General features: G+C 43.6%; 1 protein-coding gene and 1 non-coding gene across 2 annotated transcripts in view; both read left to right on the forward strand.

Moving 5' to 3' along the window:
- eys (eyes shut homolog) overlaps positions 1-23212 on the forward strand; it is a 528873-nt gene that overhangs the window by 25447 nt on the left and 480214 nt on the right. The window contains exons 2-4 of the mRNA XM_042332751.1: positions 4314-4507; positions 5394-5521; positions 9199-9313. Of these exons, the coding sequence (XP_042188685.1) occupies positions 4314-4507; positions 5394-5521; positions 9199-9313 (437 nt within the window). The remainder of the gene's footprint in view (positions 1-4313; positions 4508-5393; positions 5522-9198; positions 9314-23212) is intronic.
- trnam-cau lies at positions 2698-2770 on the forward strand. Its single transcript has one exon. It is a non-coding gene; the product is annotated as a tRNA-Met (tRNA).

A 23212-nucleotide genomic window follows, 5' to 3' on the forward strand; every position in this document is an offset into this window, starting at 1 on the left:
ACATGCACATTGCGCTTGATTTATTAGCATTCAGGCGAACGTCTGAATAATGATGATTCACTTATGATTCACTTATCTGATGTTGAAGGAACTAAGTCATGTTTTCACATACACACATTATTGACATTTAAGTAGCTTTCTTAATTGTGAAATGTGTCATCTGGATGCAAAGGGAATCATTAAAATCATAGAGAGTTTATAATGAACAAGAGAATGCAAAATCACAAGGGACCGTCATGTTAAAGAAAGCCCTTCGGCTCATCTGATCTCATCTTTGCAAAACACCCAACCTTCAGTCCTCCCATTACAATATCAAGCTACTTTTGAAATGAGTCCAGTGTCCTGGCCTCAAACACCCCTCCTCATTCCAGCTGTAAAATTGGCTTCAAAGTTTTGACTGAAGTTTCGGTGTCAAGCAGGTTCAGTTGGAAGTATTCTCATCTCTATATCTTGAAGTTCGAAGATTGACAGCCTACGCTGGGACTTTTAGCTATAATAGTCTTACACTACATTGCAGGGCTAAAGCTCAAAAGGCTTGCCTGTGTATTTGTACAGCGCATTTCACCTCGGGAGGATGTCCCAAGGTACTGGACAGTCAGTGATTTGGACCCGAGCTGGTGATTGGGATCAGGAGGGGTGGAGGGCAGGGAGGGTAGGGGTTAGGAAGATAGATGAAGGTGCAGTTGAAGAGGAGGGTCTTGAGACGTGTCTTAAAGGAGGCAAGGGAGGGAGCGAGGAAAAGTAACCATGGAATGGAGTTCCAAAGGGTGGAACATGGAAGCTGAAGACCTGACTGGCGATGATGGGTGGGCTGGGCAGGGGACTTGGAGCAGGCAGGAGCCTGCTGTTAGGAGGGAGCAGACAGATTGATATGGATTCAACAGATCACAGAAGAAGGAAGGAACAAGGCCGTGGAGGATTTCGAAAGTGTGGACAAGGACTTTGAACTCCAGAGTCAAGGGTTTGCACTACATCTTGGGATTAGAATCAAGGGCGTAGAGGGTGGCTGCATACAGTTCGAAAAATGAGAATAGAATTTCTCTTGATGTCTTGACCAACAATCTGCCAGATAGGATTAGTCATTTAGTTCATTGTAGTTAGAAGGTCTAAATTGCTGTGCACAAATTGGCTGCTACATTTCCCTATAAATACAGTCACTACACTTTGCAGTAATTACAGTAAAGTGCCTTGAGACATTCTCAGTGTTGTAGGTACTATTTCAAATGTCCTTTATACCCCACATCCGCGCCATGCCCCATTCTGCCTTCACCCACCTCTGTAACATTGCCCGCCTCACCATTATCTCTTCCTTCAGGCTGCTGAAACCTTGGAGTCCTATAGCTTAGCGGTAAGAGCACTTGCCTTGTAAGCGATAACCTGGGTTCAATTCCTGGCAGGTTGAAACACTGGGCAAGATTCCTTACTCCATACGCCTCTGTTTACCCAGCAGTAAGTAGGAACCTGTTTGTTAGTCGATTGGCAGATCACTTTTCCAGGGATAATAATCCCTTCAAAAAAATATAAAAAATTGATAAATAATAATAATTTGATCACTCAATCCACCACTGTTTGTGGGACACTGCTGTGCATAATTGGCTGCCGGTTTCTCCCACAAAATATCCAGTCAATTCACTTTACAATATACTATGTGAAGCATTTTGACACGTCGCGAAGATGTGATAAGGCAATTAATGAAATGCAAGCATTATTATTATTATTGTTATTATTATTATGATTATTCATGCTTTCATTATGTCCAGGTTTGACTATGCTAACTCACTGCTTGCTGGATTTCCAACTTTTTCTACCATATATTGCAGATTATTCAGAATTCCGCAACTTGTGTCCTCTCCTGCACCCAAACTCTGTGAGCTAATCACTCACATCCTCGCCCAGCTTCACTGGCTCCCCATCCTACAGAGGAGCCGTAGATCTTTGTTTAAGATCTTTGTTCTAACTTTTAAAGTTGCCACAGTCTTGATCATCCTTACCTCTGCGACCTGCTAAAATCTTACCAACTTGTCCTGCTCCATGTCTCCTGCCCTGCCTGCCCCACCATTTGGGTTGAACCTTTCCTCCCCCCCACCCTCTGGAACCTCATTCCAGAATCGCTTCTCCCCCTCCCTTGCCTCCTTTACAGCCCGTCGCAAGACCTTCCTCTTTGACCGGGCCTTCAGTTATCTCAGCCCCACCCCCACTCTCTACCCTACTTGACTCCAACCCCCAGTTTGGGTGCAAACCCTTAACTCTTCAGAGTCTCGGGACGTCCTCCTGATGTGAAAGGTGCATTGTAAATGTAATTTGTTGTTGTTAAGACACTAAAGATCCCATGGCACTATTTGAAAAGAAAAAAGTATTTCTCCCAGTGTCCTGGTCGACAATCCCCAAATAAAATCAATCACTCATTTTATGGCTGTTTGTGGACATAGTTGTGTGCAAATTGCCTGGCATGTTTGCTTACACTTCACCACATCATTAAAATAAACTTCTTAGGATTCAGTGTAAAGTATATTCATAGGTGCCTTTGAAATGAATGACTAATTTTATCTAGAGGGGTGCTTGTTAAGACAATGCAGGAAAATCTGTTTTCTTTTTAATAAAGTGCAACGGGATTTTTTAATGGCCACCTGAACAGCCAGATGAGACCTTGGTTTAATGTCTAATCTGAAGGAAGGCAATTCTGATGATGCATTGTCGAGTCCTGTAGCTTAGTGATTAGAGCACTCGCCTCATGAGTGAGAGGACCTGGGTTCGATTCCCAGTAGGGTGAAATGTTGAACAAGTTTCCTTACTCCACCCACCTCTCTTTACCAAGAGTAAGTAGAAAAATGGTTGTTAGTCGATTGGGGGATTGCTTTCCAGGGGTAATAATCCCTTCAAATAAATAATAATAATAATAATTTAGTTACTCAATCCATGACTGTTTGTGGGACACTGCTGTGCACAATTTGCTGCTGAATTCACCCACAAAAGATACAGTCAATTAACTTTACAGTATATTCTGGGAAGCGCTTTCAGACGTCTAGAAGATGTGTTAACGGCTCTAAATTAAATGTAAGGATAATTATTATTATTATTATCAAGGTACATATTGACGAATACCAGGGGCCAAATAATGACTGCCTTTCACACAGAAATGCTGAACTATTTTTTATCACCAGTCCTTTCCCTTTGAGTTTCATATTAAAAGATCTTTTGCTATTAATAAGTTATGGCATTTACATAATAACTAGGAAAATGGAATTGGCTATTGATTCGGCATTTTTAGTGGAGCAGCATATTGTCACTTTTGTTGAATAAACATGTAATGTTGCCTAGAGCGACTTGATACGAAGACTATTATATCTTCTTGGTCCTCCATAACAAATATTCTTTCCTTTTTTTTCCTTTCCCCATTGTTATGCAGTACACCTTCCAGAAATAATCTGCCCACTCAGTTTCTGTTAACCCTACAAGCTGAAGTTTTAACAGGTTGGGTGGTTTTGGCTGGACGAGCAATGGGAAGTTTGCCAGACAGTGCTCTTAACGGCAAACAATGTGCTTTTAGCTAGTTAAATCCCATCAGAATCCCGAACGCATACTGTGGGATCCTCAAGCCTTGGCTTTTGCCAACCAACAACTAATACACGTAATTATGTAAGCAGAGGGCATCCTCTGGGGCGAAAAGTGTGCATTTCATTCAGGACACAGGGAAATTTCCATGTGGAGGAAGCATAATATATGTGAACTCTCCATTGCTTTTCGATACTCTTAAGTATGGTGATGTGTTTCCACACGTCAGACACCCACCGACCAAACAAAATTCCTGAGTCAAAATGTTCCACCAATATCTTTGTGAGTCACCTTGCCTCATTTGGTATCATTCTCACCTCTCTGAATGAAAACTAGAGAAAGTCCTGAGATATGTGTAATTAACAAATACAGAGATGTACAACAGTTCAAATGGAATTGAAAAAATAAACCCAGAACAATACTTTAGGATACAACAAGATAGTAGAGCTCTTACTCCACACGCCTCTGTTTACCTACCAGCAAGGAGTAATCCAGTTGGCAAGATAGCTTTCCAGGGACATAATCTCTTAAGAAAAGGTCATTCAATTCACGCCTTTCTTTGTGCGCAATTGCCTGCCTTGTTTCGCCCACAAAATACACAGTTAATCAACTTTAAAATATTTACTGTGAAGCACTTGATGACATCTCAACGACGTGACAAGATGCATTATCAAATGCAAGGGTTATTATTATAATCATGTGGTCTTGTGAAATGGGCATATATATAACTGCTGTATTTGTTTTCGGATGTGTTTTTCCAGGCACGTTTTGCGAGCAGTTGATGAGTTACTGTGATCTTTTGCCATGTGTCAATGGTGGTGCTTGTCGGAATGAGATGCCAGGTTACATCTGTGACTGCCCGGATGGCTTCTCTGGGCACAACTGTGAGATCAATGTGGATGAGTGCACCACAGAGCCTTGTCTGAATGGGGCCACATGCCTGGATGGAATTAATGTAAGCCCATCAATTCTGAGAGAGTATTTGCCTTTTTATTGGTAACCAACCACGACAACTTGCATTTATATAGCACCCTCCATGCAGGGTAGCGTTTCAGAGCACTTGACAGTATCCAAGATTGGCTGCCGCATTTCGCCTAAAAAATATACAGTCAATTCATTTTACAGTATATTCTGTGAAGAGCTTTGAGACGTCTCGAAGACCTGATAAGGCGCTATATCAAATGCAATGATTATTATTAGAAAGGGAGGGAGGGAGGGAGGATGGGAGGTAGGGAGGGTGGGCAAGTTGGTAGGCGAGAGGGAGGGAGGTCAGGAGAGCGGGAGGGCAGTTGGGAGGGTGGGAGGGAGGGAGGAAGCAGGCTAGGGAGGGTGGGTAGGAGGGAGGGGGCTAGGGAGGGAGGGAGGGGGCTAGGGAGGGCGGGAGGAAGAGAGGGAGGGTGGGTGGGTGGAATGGGGAAGGGGGAATGGTGGAGGGATGGAGGGGAGAAGGGGGGATGGAGGGGGGAGGGAGGGGGGAGGGAGGGAGAACGTGGAGGGGGAGGGGAGATGTGGGGAGAGGGGTTGGAGGAGGGAAGGGAGGATGAGAAGGTGGGGAGGGGGTTGGAGGGGATGAGGGAGGTGTTGGGGAGGAAGTGGGGGGACGGGAGGAAGGGAGGGAGGTGGTTGGGAGGGGGGTTGTAAGGGGGGAAATAGGACTAACCGGAACTCTCTTTCAGAGAATCAGAATGATGGCCCAAATGACCTGATTCCTGCGCCTCAGCTTTCTATGGGTCGATGGATTGTGAAGAGTTGGTGTGTGCAGCAACTTAGCAACAATACTGCGTTAATATTATTAAAGCTGTGTCGGGTTTATTAACTGCTCTCCCCTCATTCTCTTGAAGGGTTTTGTGTGTACCTGTGAGTCTGGCTTTACCGGAGAGAGATGCGAGCTTCGACTGGGACCCTGTGACTCATCACCGTGCATCAATAACGGGAGCTGCTTGCGTGCGGAGAGGAATTACCATTGCAGGTAACCGTCCCAAACCCCAGACCGCACAAACTTAACTCCGACAGTAGGCCAACAGTAAGCTGTGCTCCCGCAGCTTATTTCCCGAGTCACTCCTCGCCGACATTATAATAAAGCAACAAGAATTTCTTTTCGGTCAGCCGAGTCGGACACATGCGGAAACCCATCACCGTTGCTTAAGAGTTATCCAAACCAAACTGAGAATTCCATGCATTCCACCTTTTCCTGGAAATCCCAGAGATAGATTGCTGGAATGGAATATTTAGGAAGATGGTAGCAATTCTCTCACTCATTTTATGCTGAGCTATTAGGCTCACCGGGAAGCTCACAGGGGGATACCTACTCTTCAGTGAGTGAGGGCTCAAACCCACCCTTCTCAGATGTCGATTGACCAACTAGTGCAACAACAACTAGCATTTTTATAACTGCCTTTACGGGTGGTAGCATCTCAGATTGCTTAACAGCGGCACAGTTTAATGCTTAACAATGGCATAATTTAATAATCTTTACATTTGATACAGCGCCTTTCAAGCAGTGAGGATGTTTCAAGGAGGTTTGCAGGATTTACTGTGTGTTTTGTAGGCAAACGTTAAAGTACCTTACATTATGTCATAAATTATCTTTGGTTTTGATTTAACAACTTTGTCGAACTGGATACAGTGCAGTGAGTGAACACGGCAGCCAATTTAAACACAGCAACGTCCCACAAAGGGCAGTGAAATGAGTGATCGATTTTATCTTGGAGATCGTTGACCAGGAGAAACTCCCTTCTCTTTTCACAGAGTGCTGTTTGTGGGACGTGGTTGTGTGCAGGTTGGCAGCCTTGTTCACTCTACAAAATAAACAAAATAACAAATTACATTAATATAGCACCTTTCACGTCGGGAGGACATCCCAAGGGCTGGACAGTTAAAGGTTTGCACCTGGGTTGGTGATTGGAATCAAGAGGGTTAGAGGGTAGGGGGAGTGGGGGTGGGAGTGTGGCCAAAGGCAAGGTCAGAGAAGATATCCCGAGTGATAAAGGTAATAATAATAATAATAATCCTTGCAGTTGATATAGTGCCTTATCACATCTTCGAGATGTCACAATGCACTTCTAAAATATACTGCAAAGTGAATTTGGGTTTGGCCTTCAATCTCTCTGCCCCCATTCTTGGAACTCCATCCCACATTCCTTTTGCCTCACTCCCTTCCTTGCCTCCTTCAAGGTCCATCTCAAAGCCTTTCTCTTTCGCTGCACCTTCGGTCACCATCCTACCCCTACCCTTTCTACCCCCCCATCCCTCCTGATCCCAAACCCCTGCTCGGGTACAAATTCTTGGCTGTCCAGTGCCTTGGGATGTGCTCCTGACGTGAAAGTCCTGTACTGTGGAGTCCTGTAGCTCAGTGGTTAGAGCACTCGCTTTGCAAGTGAGAGACCTGAGTTCAATTCCAGGCAGAGGGCGAAACCTTGGGCAAGTTTCCTTACTCCACACAGAGCCTAATAATAATCCCTCCAAAACAAAACAATAATAAATTGGTCATTTTCAATCTACGACTGTTGTGGGACACTGCTGTGCGCAATTGGCTGCCGCGTTCGCCCACAAATATACAGTCAATTCACTTTACAGTGTGTTCTGTGAAGCGCTTTGGGACGTTCTCCCGAAGTGAAAAGCGCTATATCAAATGTAAGGATTATTATTATTATTAAAGGCGCAATACAAATGTAATTTGTTGTTGTTGTATTTTCAAGTGTCCCAGGAGAGCTTCCCACTCATAACCCACCGCTACTTATATGCCCATCAATCCTGGACCAGTAAGACCATCACAGACAAAAGGCAAGGATGACTTGCAAAAATGCAGCAACGCAGCAGGTCATGCTTTGCTTGCGCAGCTGAGGTCCCAGGAAGTTTGAAGGATTTAATTCAGTAAACCTGCCTTGACATGTGCCTTAGCGCATCTGTGACATTGATGAGCTCCCCCATGCCTGGAGGATGAGGCGATTGTAACAATCATAATAATCTTTACATGAGATACAGTGCCTTTCATGTCATGAGGACGTCTCAAAACAGTCCGCAGGATAGATTGTAAAGTTTAATGACTGCATTTTGTACGCAAACGTTGTGTGATTGTGGCACTGCCAGGAAAAGAGAAGCCTCTTTTTTTTAATGATAATAATAATATTGCTTTTAGCGCCTTATCTTTGTGGAGTCCTGTAGCTCAGTGGTTTGAGCACTCACTTTGCAAGTGAGAGACCTGAGTTCAGTTCCAGGCACAGGGCGAAACCTTGGGCAAGTTTCCTTACTCCACACATCTAATAATAATCCCTCCAAAACTCCCCAAAACAATAATAAATTGGTCATTTTCAATCTACGACTGTTTGTGGGACATTGCTGTGCGCAATTGGCTGCCGCGTTCTTCCACAAATATGCAGTCTTACTGGTGATGGTCTTACTGGTCCAGGATTGATGGGCATATAAGTAGCGATGGGTTATGAGTGGGAAGCTCTCCTGGGACACTTGAAAATACAACAACAAATTACATTTGTATTGCGCCTTTAATAATAATAATAATCCTTACATTTGATATAGCGCTTTTCACGTCGGGAGGACGTCCCAAAGCGCTTCACAGAACACACTGTAAAGTGAATTGACTGTATATTTGTGGGCGAACGCGGCAGCCAATTGCGCACAGCAGTGTCCCACAACAGTCGTAGATTAAAAATGACCAATTTATTATTGTTTTGTTTTGGAGGGATTATTATTAGGTGTGTGGAGTAAGGAAACTTGCCCAAGGTTTGCCCACACTTTACAGTGTGTTCTGTGAAGCGCTTTGGGACGTCCTCCTGACATGAAAAACGCTATATCAAATGCAAGCATTATTATTATTATTATTATTATTATTATAAGATCTTTAACATCTATCTGAACAGATAGCAAGCACCTCAGTTTAACAAAATGGGTTAATTTACTGCAATGGCTGAACAGAATTGTTCTTCAGAGAACAAGACCTCCAGAACATCTCCATCCTGTTGGAAAAAAAATATGCAGAGAGAAAGAAGCTATCTCGATTTCCTCAAGGATACCTCAAATACCTCAAGAGAGAAGAACAAGAGAGGGAGAAATCAAGGTTGTCAAGGGACAGACACCAGGAAATATGTTTAATAATTAGTGACTGGAATGAGTTTACTAGGAAGAATGGTAAAGGATAGGTCACTGGGACTCATAAAAGAAAGATTGCTTGATGTTTTGATGGAAGGATGGTAAGGTTGGTATTCGGAATGGGTGAGATCTGAGGGGCCAAAAGTCCATCATCATCCAAAACAATCTTGTAATCTTGTGAATCGAGCAGCAATTAGCCCATAAAATAAGTTATGCATCTCATAGCTACCCCACACTTTGTAGCTCCACCCCTCAGTCCCTTCGTCTTTCTCCCTTCCTTGCGTCCTTCAAGGCATCCCCCACTTCGGCCACGCCTTCGGTCACACTCCTACCCTACCCTCTCTGCCCTCTACCCTTTCTCATCCCAACCCCTTGCAAGTAGGAACTTGCTGTCCTCAAAATAGCTATTTTGATGAATATAGAGAGGAATACATGTTCTTTCTATTTGATTGTGCTAAGAGTGTCTTTTAACTAGTGAGGTTCTTGCGTCAATAGCTGTTACACCAAGACTACATCTTGAGTGTTTTTGTGTCTTTCCAGGTGCCTGCCAGGGTTTACAGGAAAGAACTGTCAAGAGGCAATTGACAACTGTAAGATTCTCACCATCGCTTGCCTGAATGAAGGGCTGTGTCTGAATTTAATCAATGGATTCAGTGTAAGTAGTTCAATACCACCAAATCATTTTTATATAACACCTTTCATGTAAGGATGTACATTTTGAAGGACTTCACAAGATCCTGAGATCACAAGAGAGGTTCAGATGAAGAAGGCCCTTGGGCTCATTTGATCACATCCCTGCAGATAATAATAATCCTTGAATTTGATACAGTGCCTGATCACATCAATGAGACAACTCAAAGTGCTTCACAGGATACATTGTACAGTGGATTGACTATGTATTTGTTAGATTACCCGCCCTATCACCTTCCCAGTGGAGAATTACTGAGGTAAAGAAGGGGGCATTTCAGAAAGCTGACTGAAGCCACAGTCAGTGTGATGCTTTTAAAGAGATTTCTGAAGGCAATAAGGGAAGAAACAAAGAGAAGTGATTTGGGAGAGAAATCAGTAGAGCGGAGCCAATGATAGGGCAAACAGTGAGATGGACTGAGTGAGCCACAAGTAGTGGATCAGATTGGAGGAGTGGAGGGTATAGATAGAGGAGTCTTGGCCTATAGACATACCTCTTTGACCACACATTTGGCCATTGCCACCCCCACCCCCCCCACCACCCTCCCTCTTCTCCTTTGCTTGGCTTCCAAGCAGCTGCACGAAGAGCACTGTATATGTTTAAAAAAATTGGTCACTCAATCCACAACTGTTTGTGGGACACTGCTGTGTGCAATTGGCTACAACAACAACAACAACAACAAGATTCCATTTATAGAGCGACTTTCATGTCGGGAGGACGTCCCAAGGCGTTGGACAGTTGGGTCAGGACCCGAGCAGGGGGGAAATGGTTAGGGTGAGGGGAGGGAAGGGAGGGATCGAGGAGGGGGGAAATGGTCAGGGTGAGGGGAGGGAAGGGAGCGAGCGAGGAGGGGGTAGAGAGTCGAGAGGGGAGCTGAAGGCACGGTCAAAGAGATAGGTTTTGAGACCGGCCTTGAAGGAGGAAAGGGAGGAGGCAAGGTGAAGGCACTGGGGGATAGAGTTCCAGAGCCTAAGGGCTGAGAGGCTGAAGCCCGGCCACCGATGGTAGGGCAGTTGGGGCGGGGGATGTGGAGCAGACTGGAGCCAGAGGAACGGAGGGTACGGGCAGGTAGATAGGGGGATAGTAGATCGGAGATGTAGGAGGGAGCAAGGCCGTGAATGGCCTTGTTGGTGAGGATGAGGATCTTGAATTCGATCCTCTGGGGGATGGGGAGCCAGTGGAGGCGAGCGAGGGTGGGAGTGATGTGGTCCCGAAGCCTGGTGCGGGACAGTACACGAGCTGCAGAGATCTGAATGACCTGCAGCTTGTGGAGGGAGGTGCTGGGAAGGCCGGCGAGGAGAGAGTTCTCCCATGGAATACACACTAAATCTGTTTTACAATATGTGAAGCGCTTTGAGACGTCTCATTGATGTGATTAGCCATTATAACAAATGCAAGGATTATTATTATAAATGTGAATAGTTGTTGTTGCTGTATTGGAGGTTACAGAGACGGAGAACAAACTTGAAAGTCAGGCCGAAGGTCTTGAAGTTAATCAGCTGGGGAAATGGGACTCAGTGGAGCCAAGTGAGGATCATGGCAATAATAATAATAATCCTTGCATTTGATATAGTTGCCTTTTCACATCTTCTAGATGTCCCATGGCACTTCCCAGAATATACTGTGAAGTGAATTCACTATGTATTTTGTGGACAAATCTTGACAGACAATTGCACACAGTAGTGTCCCACAAACAGTCGTGGATTGAGTGACCAAATTTTTTTTTTTTTTTGAACGGATTATTATCCACAGAAAAAGTGATCTGCCAATCGATTAACAACTGGGTTCCTACTTACTGCTAGGTAAACAGAGGTGTGTGGAGAAAGGAAACTTGCCCAAAGTTTCGCCCTGGCCGAAATCAAACCCAGATCCTCTTGCTTGTGAGGCGAGTGCTCTAACCACTAAGCTACAGGATTCCACAACAGTAGTGTTGATCCTGGTGAGAGAGAGGTTTGGAGGCTGTGGAGTTTTAGATGAGGAAGAGCTTGTGAAGGTCGGGGGTAGGTAAGTCTGCGAGGAGAGTGTTGAAGTAATTCATCTGGAATGGAAATTTGTAGACAAGCATGATAAAAGAGATTGCTGTTCCTTGTCTACACTTCAAAGTAAAATTCTGTGAAGCATTTTGAGATGTTTCAAAAATATTATATGGCCCTATATCAATTGTACGGATTATTATACTATTCATGTTTTGGAACTGGTTTGTTTGAACGTCTGATTCAACAACTGAACATTTGTGGTTTGGTATTACCAACTGAACTAACCACTGGCAGCAAATAAACCAGAGGTGAGATCAGTATGTTACATCTCCAGGTATCAGACCAGCTCTGGTGGTATCACTCTCACCTCGGAGTCAGATGGTTGTGGGTTCAAGCCACACATTGGGACTTAATAATAAGATCATAATAATAATAATCCTTGCATTGATATAGTGCCTTATCACTTTTTTGAGACATCTCAAAGCGCTTCACAGAATATACCGCAAAGTGAATTGACTGCATATTTTATATTGGAGTCCTGTAGCTCAGTGGTTAGAGCACTCACTTTGCAAGCGAGAGATCTGGGTGCAATTCCAGGCAGGGCGAAACCTTGGGCAAGTTTCGTTACTCCACACGCCTAATAATAATCCCTCCAAAACAACAATAATAAATCAGTCATTTTCAATCCACATCTGTTTGTGGGACACTGGTGTGCACAATTGGCTGCTGCGTTTCGCCCACAAATATACGGTCAATTCACTTTACAGCATACTCTGTGAAGCGCCTTGAGACGTCTAGAAGACGTGAAAAGCGCTATATCAAATGCAAGGATTATTATTATTTTGTGGGTGAAACGTGGCAGCCAATTGCACAAAGCAGTGTCCCACAAATAGTCACTACACTTGACAGCTCATTGCTTTGAGATGTGGTGCCTTGGGACGTCCTCCCGATGTGAAAGGCGCTCTATAAATGTAATTGTGTTGTTGTTTTGTGGTGTGTCATAATGTTTCATGTTTCGAGAACCATTTGGTAATCTAGGATGTGAGTCATGTTCTTGTGGATTTAACAATGTGCCAGACAGTTTGCTGATGTTTCACTTGGATCTAAATTGGACCTTGTTTTGCTGGGTTGCAGGGAGTGGGGGAGGAGGGAGAAAGGGATAGGGGCAGGGAAAAAAAATAGCAATATCTTTCTTGAGATGCTGTTCTGAATGCCAGCCCTGCCTTGAGCCTGGGGGAATGTTCCATGAGCCAGATTTTAGCATGTTATTGTACAGCCTGATGTTGCTCAGTGCTGCTGAGACCTGGCCCCTTACTCAGGCGGAGAAATGAAAGGCTTAAAGCACTTGGATTAACGATGCTTCACAACGATACGTGGTACCAAATGAGAGCAGAATGAAGTTGCCAGACACGGGATAGGACAGCCACCAGACTCCCATAAGGGATAGAGGAATCTTAAAGGCTGTTAAAGAGAGCAAGCAGCAGAGTGCCAAAGTGGAGTCCCTAGCATAGTGGTTAGAGCACTTGTCTGGTAAGCGAGAGGACCCAGGTCGATTCTGAGGCAGGGCGAAATTTTTATCCACACACCTCTCTTTACCCAGCAGTAAGTAGGAACCCGGCTGTTAGTGAATTGGCAGATGGCTTTCCAGGCATAATACAAATGTTGTCACTCAATCCATGACTGTTTGTGGGACTCTCCTGTGCAAAATTGGCTGCCGTGTTTCACCCACGCAATCCACTTTGCAATATATTCTGTGAAGCGCATTGAGATGTTTCAACAACTTGATAAGGCGCTATATTAAATCCAAAGATTATTATTATTAATATTTTGATTGATTCATATGAGGGTGGCTATTTTTGGAAAGATGAGAACAGATGGCTTTCTTCATCTAAATTAATCTTGTAATCTTGATGTGACGAAAAGGATCTTGATGTAGACTGCGTTAGGATGAATTTTTTGTCTTGTACCATTCTATTATTTTATCATTCTTTAAGCTGCACATCTGGGACGTGGAGCTCACAGTCCTGGCTGAAGCTTTGATGCAATGCTGGGAGAGCACAACATTATTGGAGGTGCCATTCTGCAGATGATACTTTAAACTGAAGCCCTGTCTGCCTGTTCAGGTGAATGTTATTCGAAAAGAGAAGGGAATCTCCCGGTGGCCTGGCCAACAATCCTACGTGTAAAATTGATTATTCACTTAACGTCTGTTTGTGGGACACTGCTGTGCGCAATTGGCTGTCATATTTTGCCCGTAAAATACACAGACAATCCACTTTCCAGTATATTCGGTAAAGTACTTTGAGACGTCTCACGGAAGTGATAAGTCACTATATCAAATGCAAGGATTATTTGTATTATAAATACAGTTACTGAGTTTTACAGTAAAATCTTCTGAAGCTCTTTCAGAACTTGTTGCCTTTATGGACATCTCTCCAGGGAGAGAGTGCATATTCCATTCCAACAATCTTCCTTGGGATGTTCCATGTATTGGTGGGATGTATGGAATACTCAGTGGTGGACCAGAGTCTGGAGTCCAGTGTTCAGCTCCAAGGAAACCCTGTTTATCTTCCCCCCAGGAGGATATCATATTAAGAATAGTAATGATAATAATCCTTGCTTTTACTGTAGCCCCATTCAAATCAAAAGAATATCTCAAAGCTCTTCACAGGAATACTGTTTAATTGTACTGTATTCTGCAGGTGAATATTGCAAATTAATTCGCACAACAATGATTCACAAACAGCCATGGAGTGAATGACCAAGTGATTTATCTGGAGTATTATCAGCCAGGACACCAGGAGAGAGAGACTCCCTACTCTTTTCAAATAGTACCAGGGGATCTATAACCTCACCCTGAACAGGCAGACAGGTATAATTATCTCATCCGAATGGTAACACTTGGGTGATTTTTATAATACCTTATTTTTATAGTACCACAGCGTAAATATTGTCACATGCAGACAATCTTCCGGCCCGCTGCCATGATGTAAATGATCAGTCAATCTGGGGGAATGTTGGACAGGAAAACCAGCAGGAAAGAAGCTCCCTTCTCTTCTCAGATCATGCCATGGGATCTTTAACGTCCACCTGAAAACAGACAGATGGGACATGGGTTTAAATTCTCAGCTAAGAGATGGTTCGGTTAACATTTGCGACAATACAGCACTGAACCGATGATGAGCTCAAGCCCCAATGTAACCCATGACCTTGTGACGCAGAGGTGAATGTGCTGCAAACTGAGCAAACCTGATGCGTGCTTTATTTCACTCCTTGGTACAGCATCATTACATTCCTTGTGGGCTGAATACGTGATCAGCACTTGGCACTTAGGAAGCATCAGGTACTGACTGCAGAGATCTGAATGAGTCTCGGAAGTGTACTTTCAATAATATGCGCAATAAGATGAACTTCACTGCAGATAATGTTCAACATCTTATATTTTGCAGCCCGTTAAAAGTGGCAGGACATGAACTGAAGTCAAAATGCGTTGCCCCCACCCCCCCGCCCACCCAATTCCCCTCACACACTCTATCTCTATGGCTCTTAATTACACACCTCACTCTACGTGGTCTCATTCCTGTGACCCAGTCTATGTTATGGATGGCTGAAGATGAATTATTCTGATACCTCAACGGTTTTGGCCTTGAATGTGCACTCGCTCGCACAATCCGACGGGGAATTATGTGAACACTTAACACTTTACTGAAAAGCGAATATTTCCATAATTCATTATCTAAAATAATGTTAATCCTAACTCATGTCCCTTTCAACCTTTCCACGTCCAAGGTACCCCAGTGGGTTGATTGCCAAACCTGCGTGGAGACAGTACGCGGGGGAGAGGATCGATTGGTTCATTGTTTCGCCCTCAAATACAATCAATTCACTTTACAGTATATTCTGTGAAGTGCTTTGAGACGTGAAAAGCGCTATGTCAAATGCAAGCATTATTATTATTATTATTGTGATCCTAGGTATTGTCAATGAGACTTTGGACTGTAGACTGCACACAGAAGCCCTCTCAGCCTGACTTAGTTGATACCATTTGCACTTTTGAGTCAGAAGGTCGGGGATTCATTGGGACATTTAAGAGTCAACTTGGCTCAGGTTTTAGCATGCCTGGGTTGGAGTCAGAAGGATGTAGGTTTTCCCCCCTTCACCTCCAGTCATACAGGACTTTGAGCTCATTGTTGAGGCTGGTACCCAGGGCAGTGTTTGGGGAAGTGTTAGGGAGTAGGGAATGGCTGAAAGCTCACCCGCTGATGCTCAGGTAATTCGGCAGAAAACATGAAGCAGACTGCTGAGAGGAGGAAACGGACAGGGGAGCAGGTTACAAGAGGGAGAGGGAAACATCAATAACAACTTGCAATCATGTAAGCCCCACATTACAATTTGAGCTCACAGTCTAGTCTGACACTCCGGGGAAGCGGGGAAGGAGTGGGGGTGAGGAGTGACACACTGGGTGAGGCCAAGGTTGTAGAGGTATTTGAAAGTGAAGACAAAGGTCTCAAATTCGATCTATTGGGGAGTCTGTGAAGCTGAGTGAGGATGGGGGCGATGGGAGAGCCACGCATTGTCAGCACCTCTAACAATACAGCGCTCTCCCAGCATTGCGTTGAAATGTCCACAGACACCGGCTGTTTATCGTGGCTAACTGACCATTCTTAATCTGCTGCGCATTAAACGTAACGTGTGAGGGGTTATTGCACTTCGGAGGACACTGCTCTCATCCATTTTAGCTTAGATCTCTGACACACATGGGTATTTTCTGTCTAGTGTAGTGACTGTTTGTCAGCTAGTTAGACTCCACAAACGGTCATTGACTTACTGACTGATTACTAACTACTAATTACTTACTAACTTACTACAAGATTGTTGGCAAGGCACCTGCTCTATTCGAATAGTGTCATAGGATCTTTAACATCCACCTGAAGTAGTCAGATGGTATCTTGGTTTAAATTCTTATTCAATAGACAGGACTTCTGTCAATACAATGCTCCACCCAGTGTCACCCTGTGATGTGGAGTTGACAGCCTAGACTGCGATCTCAAGTCGCAATGCTCCACTTCTAAATCCAGAGATAAGAGTTCTATCGATGTGGCCAAGCTGAGCTGCTTAGACAGTGAGTTCAACGTTCTGTGGCACTCAAAACCATAAACTTCTGACTCAGCGATATCATTGAAATATCTCAACCTGATTTACGGAATGTTATTGTGAATCAACTTCTCAAGACAGACCTCTTTGACTGCACTTTCAGTCATCTTTCTCCTCCCCAACCTCGTCTCCCACCCTCATCTCAAGTGCCCAGCTAGCAGTGTCAAGCACTTCGGGCTATCCTCTCCACGTGAAAGGAAGTATATATGTGTACAAATTCATTGGAAGTACAGTGATTGCATATTTTTAGGCAAGCTTGCATTTGGTAATAATAATAATAATAATCCTTGCATTAGATATAGTGTTTTTCACGTCTTCTAGACGCCTCAAAGCACTTTACAGAATATAATGTAAAGTCAATTGACTGTATATTTGTGGGCGAAATGCGGCAGCGAATTGCACAGAGCAATGTCCCACAAACAGCCGTGGATTGAAGTGACCAATTTTATTATTTTTTTCTTGAGGGATTATTATCAGTCGTGTGGAGTAAGGAAACTTGCCCATCCTGCTGGGAGTCAAACCCAGGTCTCTCAGTTGCGAGGCGAGTGCTCTAACCACTGAGATAAAGGACTCCATTTAATGGTAGTAACGGCAGAGACACAATGGATCAAATTACCCCCCACCTCTGAATGTTTTATGCTTCTGCATTTTTACAGTACTCCAGATCCCAAACCGATACAAACACTCCACCCCTCCCCCCACCACCACCCAACCCCATCGCACAAGTGAAACCTTTCCATTTCCCCTTCCCGCAGCATCTCCTGTCTGTGAGTGAGGCTGCCAATTAGTGTGGAATTACAGACAGCTTTGTTTTGAAAGGTCATTGCTCTAACCCACTGCGCTACGCAAGTCCCAGGATGACTCATTTTGAAATCCAAAGCGTGGAGTGGTGACCTGGAGGAGCAATAGTGAAGCGTAATTAAGCAGAGTGCAGTTATATTTCAGATTTGCTGCTTAATGATCCACACCTCCAGTGATTCTGTCAATGGAACAGAGTTTTGCTGCAGCTGATGATCAAAGACAAGCGCAGAGGTCAGTGACACCTCAAGTCAGCTGGCTGAAGATGAGAGGCTGAAGTCACAGAGAATGAATGTCAGTGTACAACAACAGGAGCTTGGCAGGTGTCAATCTGGCTCAGTTGGTAGCACTCTTGCCTGGGAGTCGGAAAGTCGTGGGTTGAAGTCATACACCAGGACTTTGAACAAATAATCTAAGCTCACACTCCAATGCAGCCCTGGGGAAGTGCTCCAATGTCGGAAGTGTCGTCCTTTGCATTTGATATGATATTAAATGGAGATCCAATTGTACGGTTCAGATGGACGTTAAGGATTTCATGAAACTATTCTAAAAGAGAAAGAAGTTTCTCTCAGTGTCCTGGCCGACAGTCCCACAGATTAAATTGATCGTTCATTTCATGGCTGATTGTGTGACAATGCAGTGCGCAAGTTTCAGTGTAGCTTTTGGCTGTGAAACAGCACACAGTTATTCCACTTAACAGAAACTTTATTAAGCACTTTGAGATATTCTCAATGTTATAGGTGCCATAGCAACTGCAGGGATTATTATAATTTGCGCTTCAATAATAGTAATAACCCTTGCATTTTGATATAGTGCCTATAACATCAAAGCTTCTCAAAGCACTTTACAGGTAATTGCTGTCAAGTGTACTGACTGTATCTTGGTAGACAGCCAATTTGCAAGACCACAATCATCCATGAAGTAAATGATCAATTTATCTGAAGGATTCTTGGCCAGGACACTGGAAGATACTCCTTTTTCTTTTCAAATATTCTCATAGGATCTTTAATGTCCACCTGAGCAGGTAGACAGGACCTTGGGTTTAACCTCTAGGCCAAAGAAACTCTGGTCCAAAGGCAACTCTGACAGCGCAGCTCTCCCTTTAGTACTGAAATAGAGTGTTAGTCTGGAATAATAGTAATACTCATCATCATCCTTGCATTCGTCATGCCGTCTTATGAGGTCATTAAGATGTCTAAAAGCACTTCACAGGATATACTGTAAAATGGATTGACTTTATTTTGTGGGCGAAATGCAGCAGCAAACTGTGCACAGAAGTGTCCCACAAACAGTGTCCCAGTTGTCCGTCGATTGGCAGATTGCTTTCCAGGAGTAATAATCCCCTCAAAATAAATAAATTAATAACAAACAAACAAACAAACAAACAAACAAACAAACAAACAAATAAATAAATAAATAAACAAATAAATAAATAAATAAATAAATAAATAAATAAATAGACAAACAAACAAACAAACAAACAAAGAAACAAACAAATATACAAGCAAATAAACAAACAAACAAACAAAAATTTGTTCACTCAATCCATGACTGTTTGTGAGACACTGCTGTATCAATTGGCTTCTGTGATTCGCCCACAAGCATTACAGTCAATTCACTTAACAGTATCAAAACACAAAATACTGCAGATGCAGGAAATCTGAAACAAAAACAGAGCGAGCTGGGAAAACTCAGCAGGTCCGGCAGCATCTATGGAGAAAGAAAAGTGAATCAATGTTTCGGTCCACGACCCTTCGTCAGAACGGGGGAGTGTTGTGTTGTTGGTGGTGCTGTCTTTCAGAGAAGACACTAGCCTCGGAAAGGGTTGGGATTTTGTTGGGATAGAGGCAGAGTCACTGAGGATTGTAGATTCTTATCTCTCAGTTCGTATCAATAAGACCCTGTCGTGCAGGACTTCATAAGCACTGAAAGCAAATTTGCAATAAAAATGTTCAGTAAAAACGTATACACAGAGAAGACTACTGATGACTTTTTAGTAGAAAGTTCTTTTGCTGTGACAGCGGGAAGTTTCTCCTGGTGTCTTGGCCAACACTCCCCTACGGATAAAATTCTCCAACGTGAGCATGCCCAGTTTACCTAATCGCCCCTCATTTTCCAGTCTCTCCATAACCTCAATCATTTTGGTTGCCCTCCTCTGTATCCTCTCAATTACTGTAATATCTCTTTTTGTATTGCGGTGACAGGAACTGCACACTCTATTCCAAATGTGGTCGCACCAGTGATTTATAAAATGGCAGGATTACCCTGCTATTTCGGCTCAATATTGCCCTTTTAATACAACTCAGCATTTGGTTTGCCTTACTCACTGCAATTGAGAACTGTCGTGATAGCTTCAATTTATTGTCAATTAGGACTCCCAAGTCGTTTTCATTTTCCATACATATTATTTTCTTTCCATCTAAATAATAGTCCCTTCCTTGTCCCCATGTGAAAGACTTTGCATTTCTCTGCATTGAATTTCACCCTGAAGTACTTTGAGAAATCTTGATGACATGATAAGGCATCATATCAAATTATTATATTATTATATATATATTATGAACGACAAAAGGAAGTATATACTACAGTGGATATAGATGGGATTACAAGCAACAGGTATAGTACTTTGTGGATTACTCCTGTGATATTTCCTGGCTCTCTGGCCATTTGTTCAAATCTTTCAAAACAGATGCTGTATTTTAATCCCGCCCCACCCACCCCACACCCCTACTTCCCCCACCCCGGACACAGAATATACTGTAAAGTGAATTGACTATATTTTTTATGGGTGAAACACAGCAGCCAATTGCACACAACAGTGTCCCACACACAGTCGTTACAAATTAGTATTATTATTTTACTTTTATTTTTTTCAGGGGTGGGGTGTTAATACCCCTGGAAAGCGATCCCCAATTGACTAACAACTGGGTTCCTACTTACTGCTAGGTGAACAGCGGAGTGTGGAATAAGGAAATTATCTAAGGTTGCGACCCACTTGAGAATCAAACCCAGGTCCTCTCACTTGCGAGGCGAGTGCTCTAACAATACACTACAGGACTCCATTGGGAGTTATGCTGGGTTTCAGTCTGCCACCCACCCATTGAACAGCATTTGGATTTCATAGAATCTTAGAATCATACAACACAAAAAGAGGCCATTCGGCTTGTCGTGTCTGTGCCGGCTCTTTGAAAAGAGCTATCCAATTCAATCCCACTCCCCCACTCTCTCTCCCCATAGCCCTGCAAACTTGTCCTCCTCAAATAATTATCCACTTCTCTCTTAAACATTGTTATCGAATTGGCTTCCACCACCCTTTCAGGCAATGATTCCAGATCCAAAAAACTCGCTATGTGAAAAAATTTCTCCTCAACTCCCCTTCTGTTTCTTTTAACAACTATTTTAAATCGGTGTCCTCGGGTTACCGACCCACCCGCCAGTGGAAACAGTTTCTCCTTGTTCACCCTATCGAATCCCCTCATAATTTTGAAAACTTCTATTAAGTCTCCTCTTAACATTCTCTGCTCCAAGGAGAATAATCCCATCTTCTCTACCTCTCCTGATAACTGAAGGATTTGGTGCATGTTTAGCCTTGGTGCTTTTCCTCCTTTGCTCTCGCCATCTCTTTGATGTTGTCAATACGGTTTGGGAATTCTGTCCCTCTTGGCATCTGCACTGATCCTTCACAGCATCCTATGAAGAGCTGCCAGTGAACTGAGACGTTCAGGGAGGAGCATAGCCAGATCCATTCGCAACAGCCGAGTGATCAGATAGGCAGAGCTGTATGCGTGTAGCTTTTTAAGCTTCCCTGTTGTTTCTCGAGGGGCGTCCCTATTAACTATCACTTGGTGGTCCACATCTTGAAACCCAGACATAATGGCAAGCACTTACCACCCAGAGAGATGAGATTGATATCTAATTGTCTGCTCATTAGGTTCTTTATGGCAAATTGTGCTATGTTCCCCAAGGTCTCCCGTGGCATTAAATTCTACCTTGTGCAGCCTTAGCTTGCCTGAAAAAAACAACAAAAACAACAACTTGCATTTATATAGCGCCCCTCACACAGGGTGATGTCCCAGAGCGAAAATTTAGGATCGCGCAGCATTGTAGCAAAGTCTTCAATTTAGTCTTAGTTTTGCATCAAGTATCACGTGCTCATTCATCCCCATCCTCGCCAGTCTCCACTGTCTCCCAGCAGATCAACTTCAAGATCCTCACCCGCTCCTACAAAGCCCTCAACACTCTTATCCCTGTCTCCGTGAAAATCTTCGGCCATATTTTCCTGCTTATAATAACAATAATAACACCACAACCACAACTTGTTTTTATCATGCAGGGTAGCGTTTCAGAGAGCTTGCGCCAGAGCGCTAATAATGATCCTCACATTTGATATAATTCCTTTCAGATCACTTCACAGGGTTTACTGTAGTAAACAATATTTTGTAGTGGACATAGAACATAGAATCGTAGAGCACAAAAAGAGGCCATTCGGCCCATCGAGTTTGTGCCGGCTCTTTGATTAGAGCAATTAATGTCAATCCCACTTCCCAGCCCTTTCCCCATAACCTTGCAAACCCATCTTCCTCAAATACCCGTCCACCGCGTTTTTAAAAGTAGTTATCAAATCGGCCTCCACCACCCTTTCAGGCAATGTGTTCCAGGTTCGAACAACTTGCTGCGTGAAAAAATTACTTCTCACCTCCCCTCTGCTTCTTTTAGAGACTATTTTGAATCTGTGACCTCGAGTCACTGACACACCCACCAGTGGAAACAGTTTTTCCCTTTCTAACCTATCAAATCCCCTCATGATTTTGAAAACCTCCATTAGGTCTCCTTGTAATCCAATGAGAATAATCTCGGCCTCTCTCGCCTTTCCTCATAATCAAGGTCCCTCATTCCTGGTACTGTCCTCGTAAATCCCATCTGCACCCTTTCCAATGCCTAAACATCCTTCCTATAGTGTGGTGTCCAGAACTGGGCGCAGTATTCCAACTGAGGCCTAACCAGTGCTTTATATAGGTCAATCATAACCTCCTGACTCTTATACTCTATGCCCCTATTTATAAAGCCTGGTATCCTATATGCCCTTTTTACAGCTTTACCTGTCCTTCCACCTTCAAGGATTCATTTACCTGCATCCCCAGATCTCTCTGTTCTTTTACCCCTCTTAATATTGTATTACCAGCCTATATTGCCTCCCCTCATTCTTTCTACCAAAATGCATTACCTCGCATTTCTCCACATTGAAACTCATCTGCCATGTGTCTGCCCATTTTACCATTCTGTCTATGTCTTCCTGCAGTTGGCTGCTATCCTTCTCACTGTTTATACCCTACCTAACTTTGGGTCAGGGGACGTCCTCCCGACGTGAAAGGCACTCTATAAATGGAATCTTGTTGTTATTGTTGTTATCCGGAAACTTGGAAATGGTGCTTGCTATACCCAAGTCCAGATCATTTATAATAATAATAATAATCCTTGCATTTGATATAGCGCTTTTCACGTCAGGAGGATGTCCCAAAGCGCTTCACAGAACACACTGTAAAGTGAATTGACTGTATATTTGTGGGCGAACGCGGCAGCCAATTGCGCACAGCAATGTCCCACAAACAGTCGTGGATTGAAAATGATCAATTTTTTATTATTGTTTTGTTTTTGGAGGGATTATTATTAGGCTCTGTGTGGAGTAAGGAAACTTGCCCAAGGTTTCGCCCTGCCTGGAATTGAACTCAGGTCTCTTGCTTGCAAAGCGAGTGCTCTAACCACTGAGCTACAGGACTCCACAAATGGTGTATATTAAGGAGAGCAGTGATCCTAATACCGATCCCTGGGGTACGCCACTGTACACTTCCCTCCAGTCAGAAAAGCAGCCGTTCATCACAACTCTCTACTTTCTGTCTCCCAGCCAGTTCTGGATCCGTACTGCCACTCTTCCTTTTAT

This window comes from Callorhinchus milii, unplaced genomic scaffold (genome assembly GCF_018977255.1).
Source record: "Callorhinchus milii isolate IMCB2004 unplaced genomic scaffold, IMCB_Cmil_1.0 Scaffold3, whole genome shotgun sequence".
NCBI lineage: Eukaryota > Metazoa > Chordata > Chondrichthyes > Chimaeriformes > Callorhinchidae > Callorhinchus > Callorhinchus milii.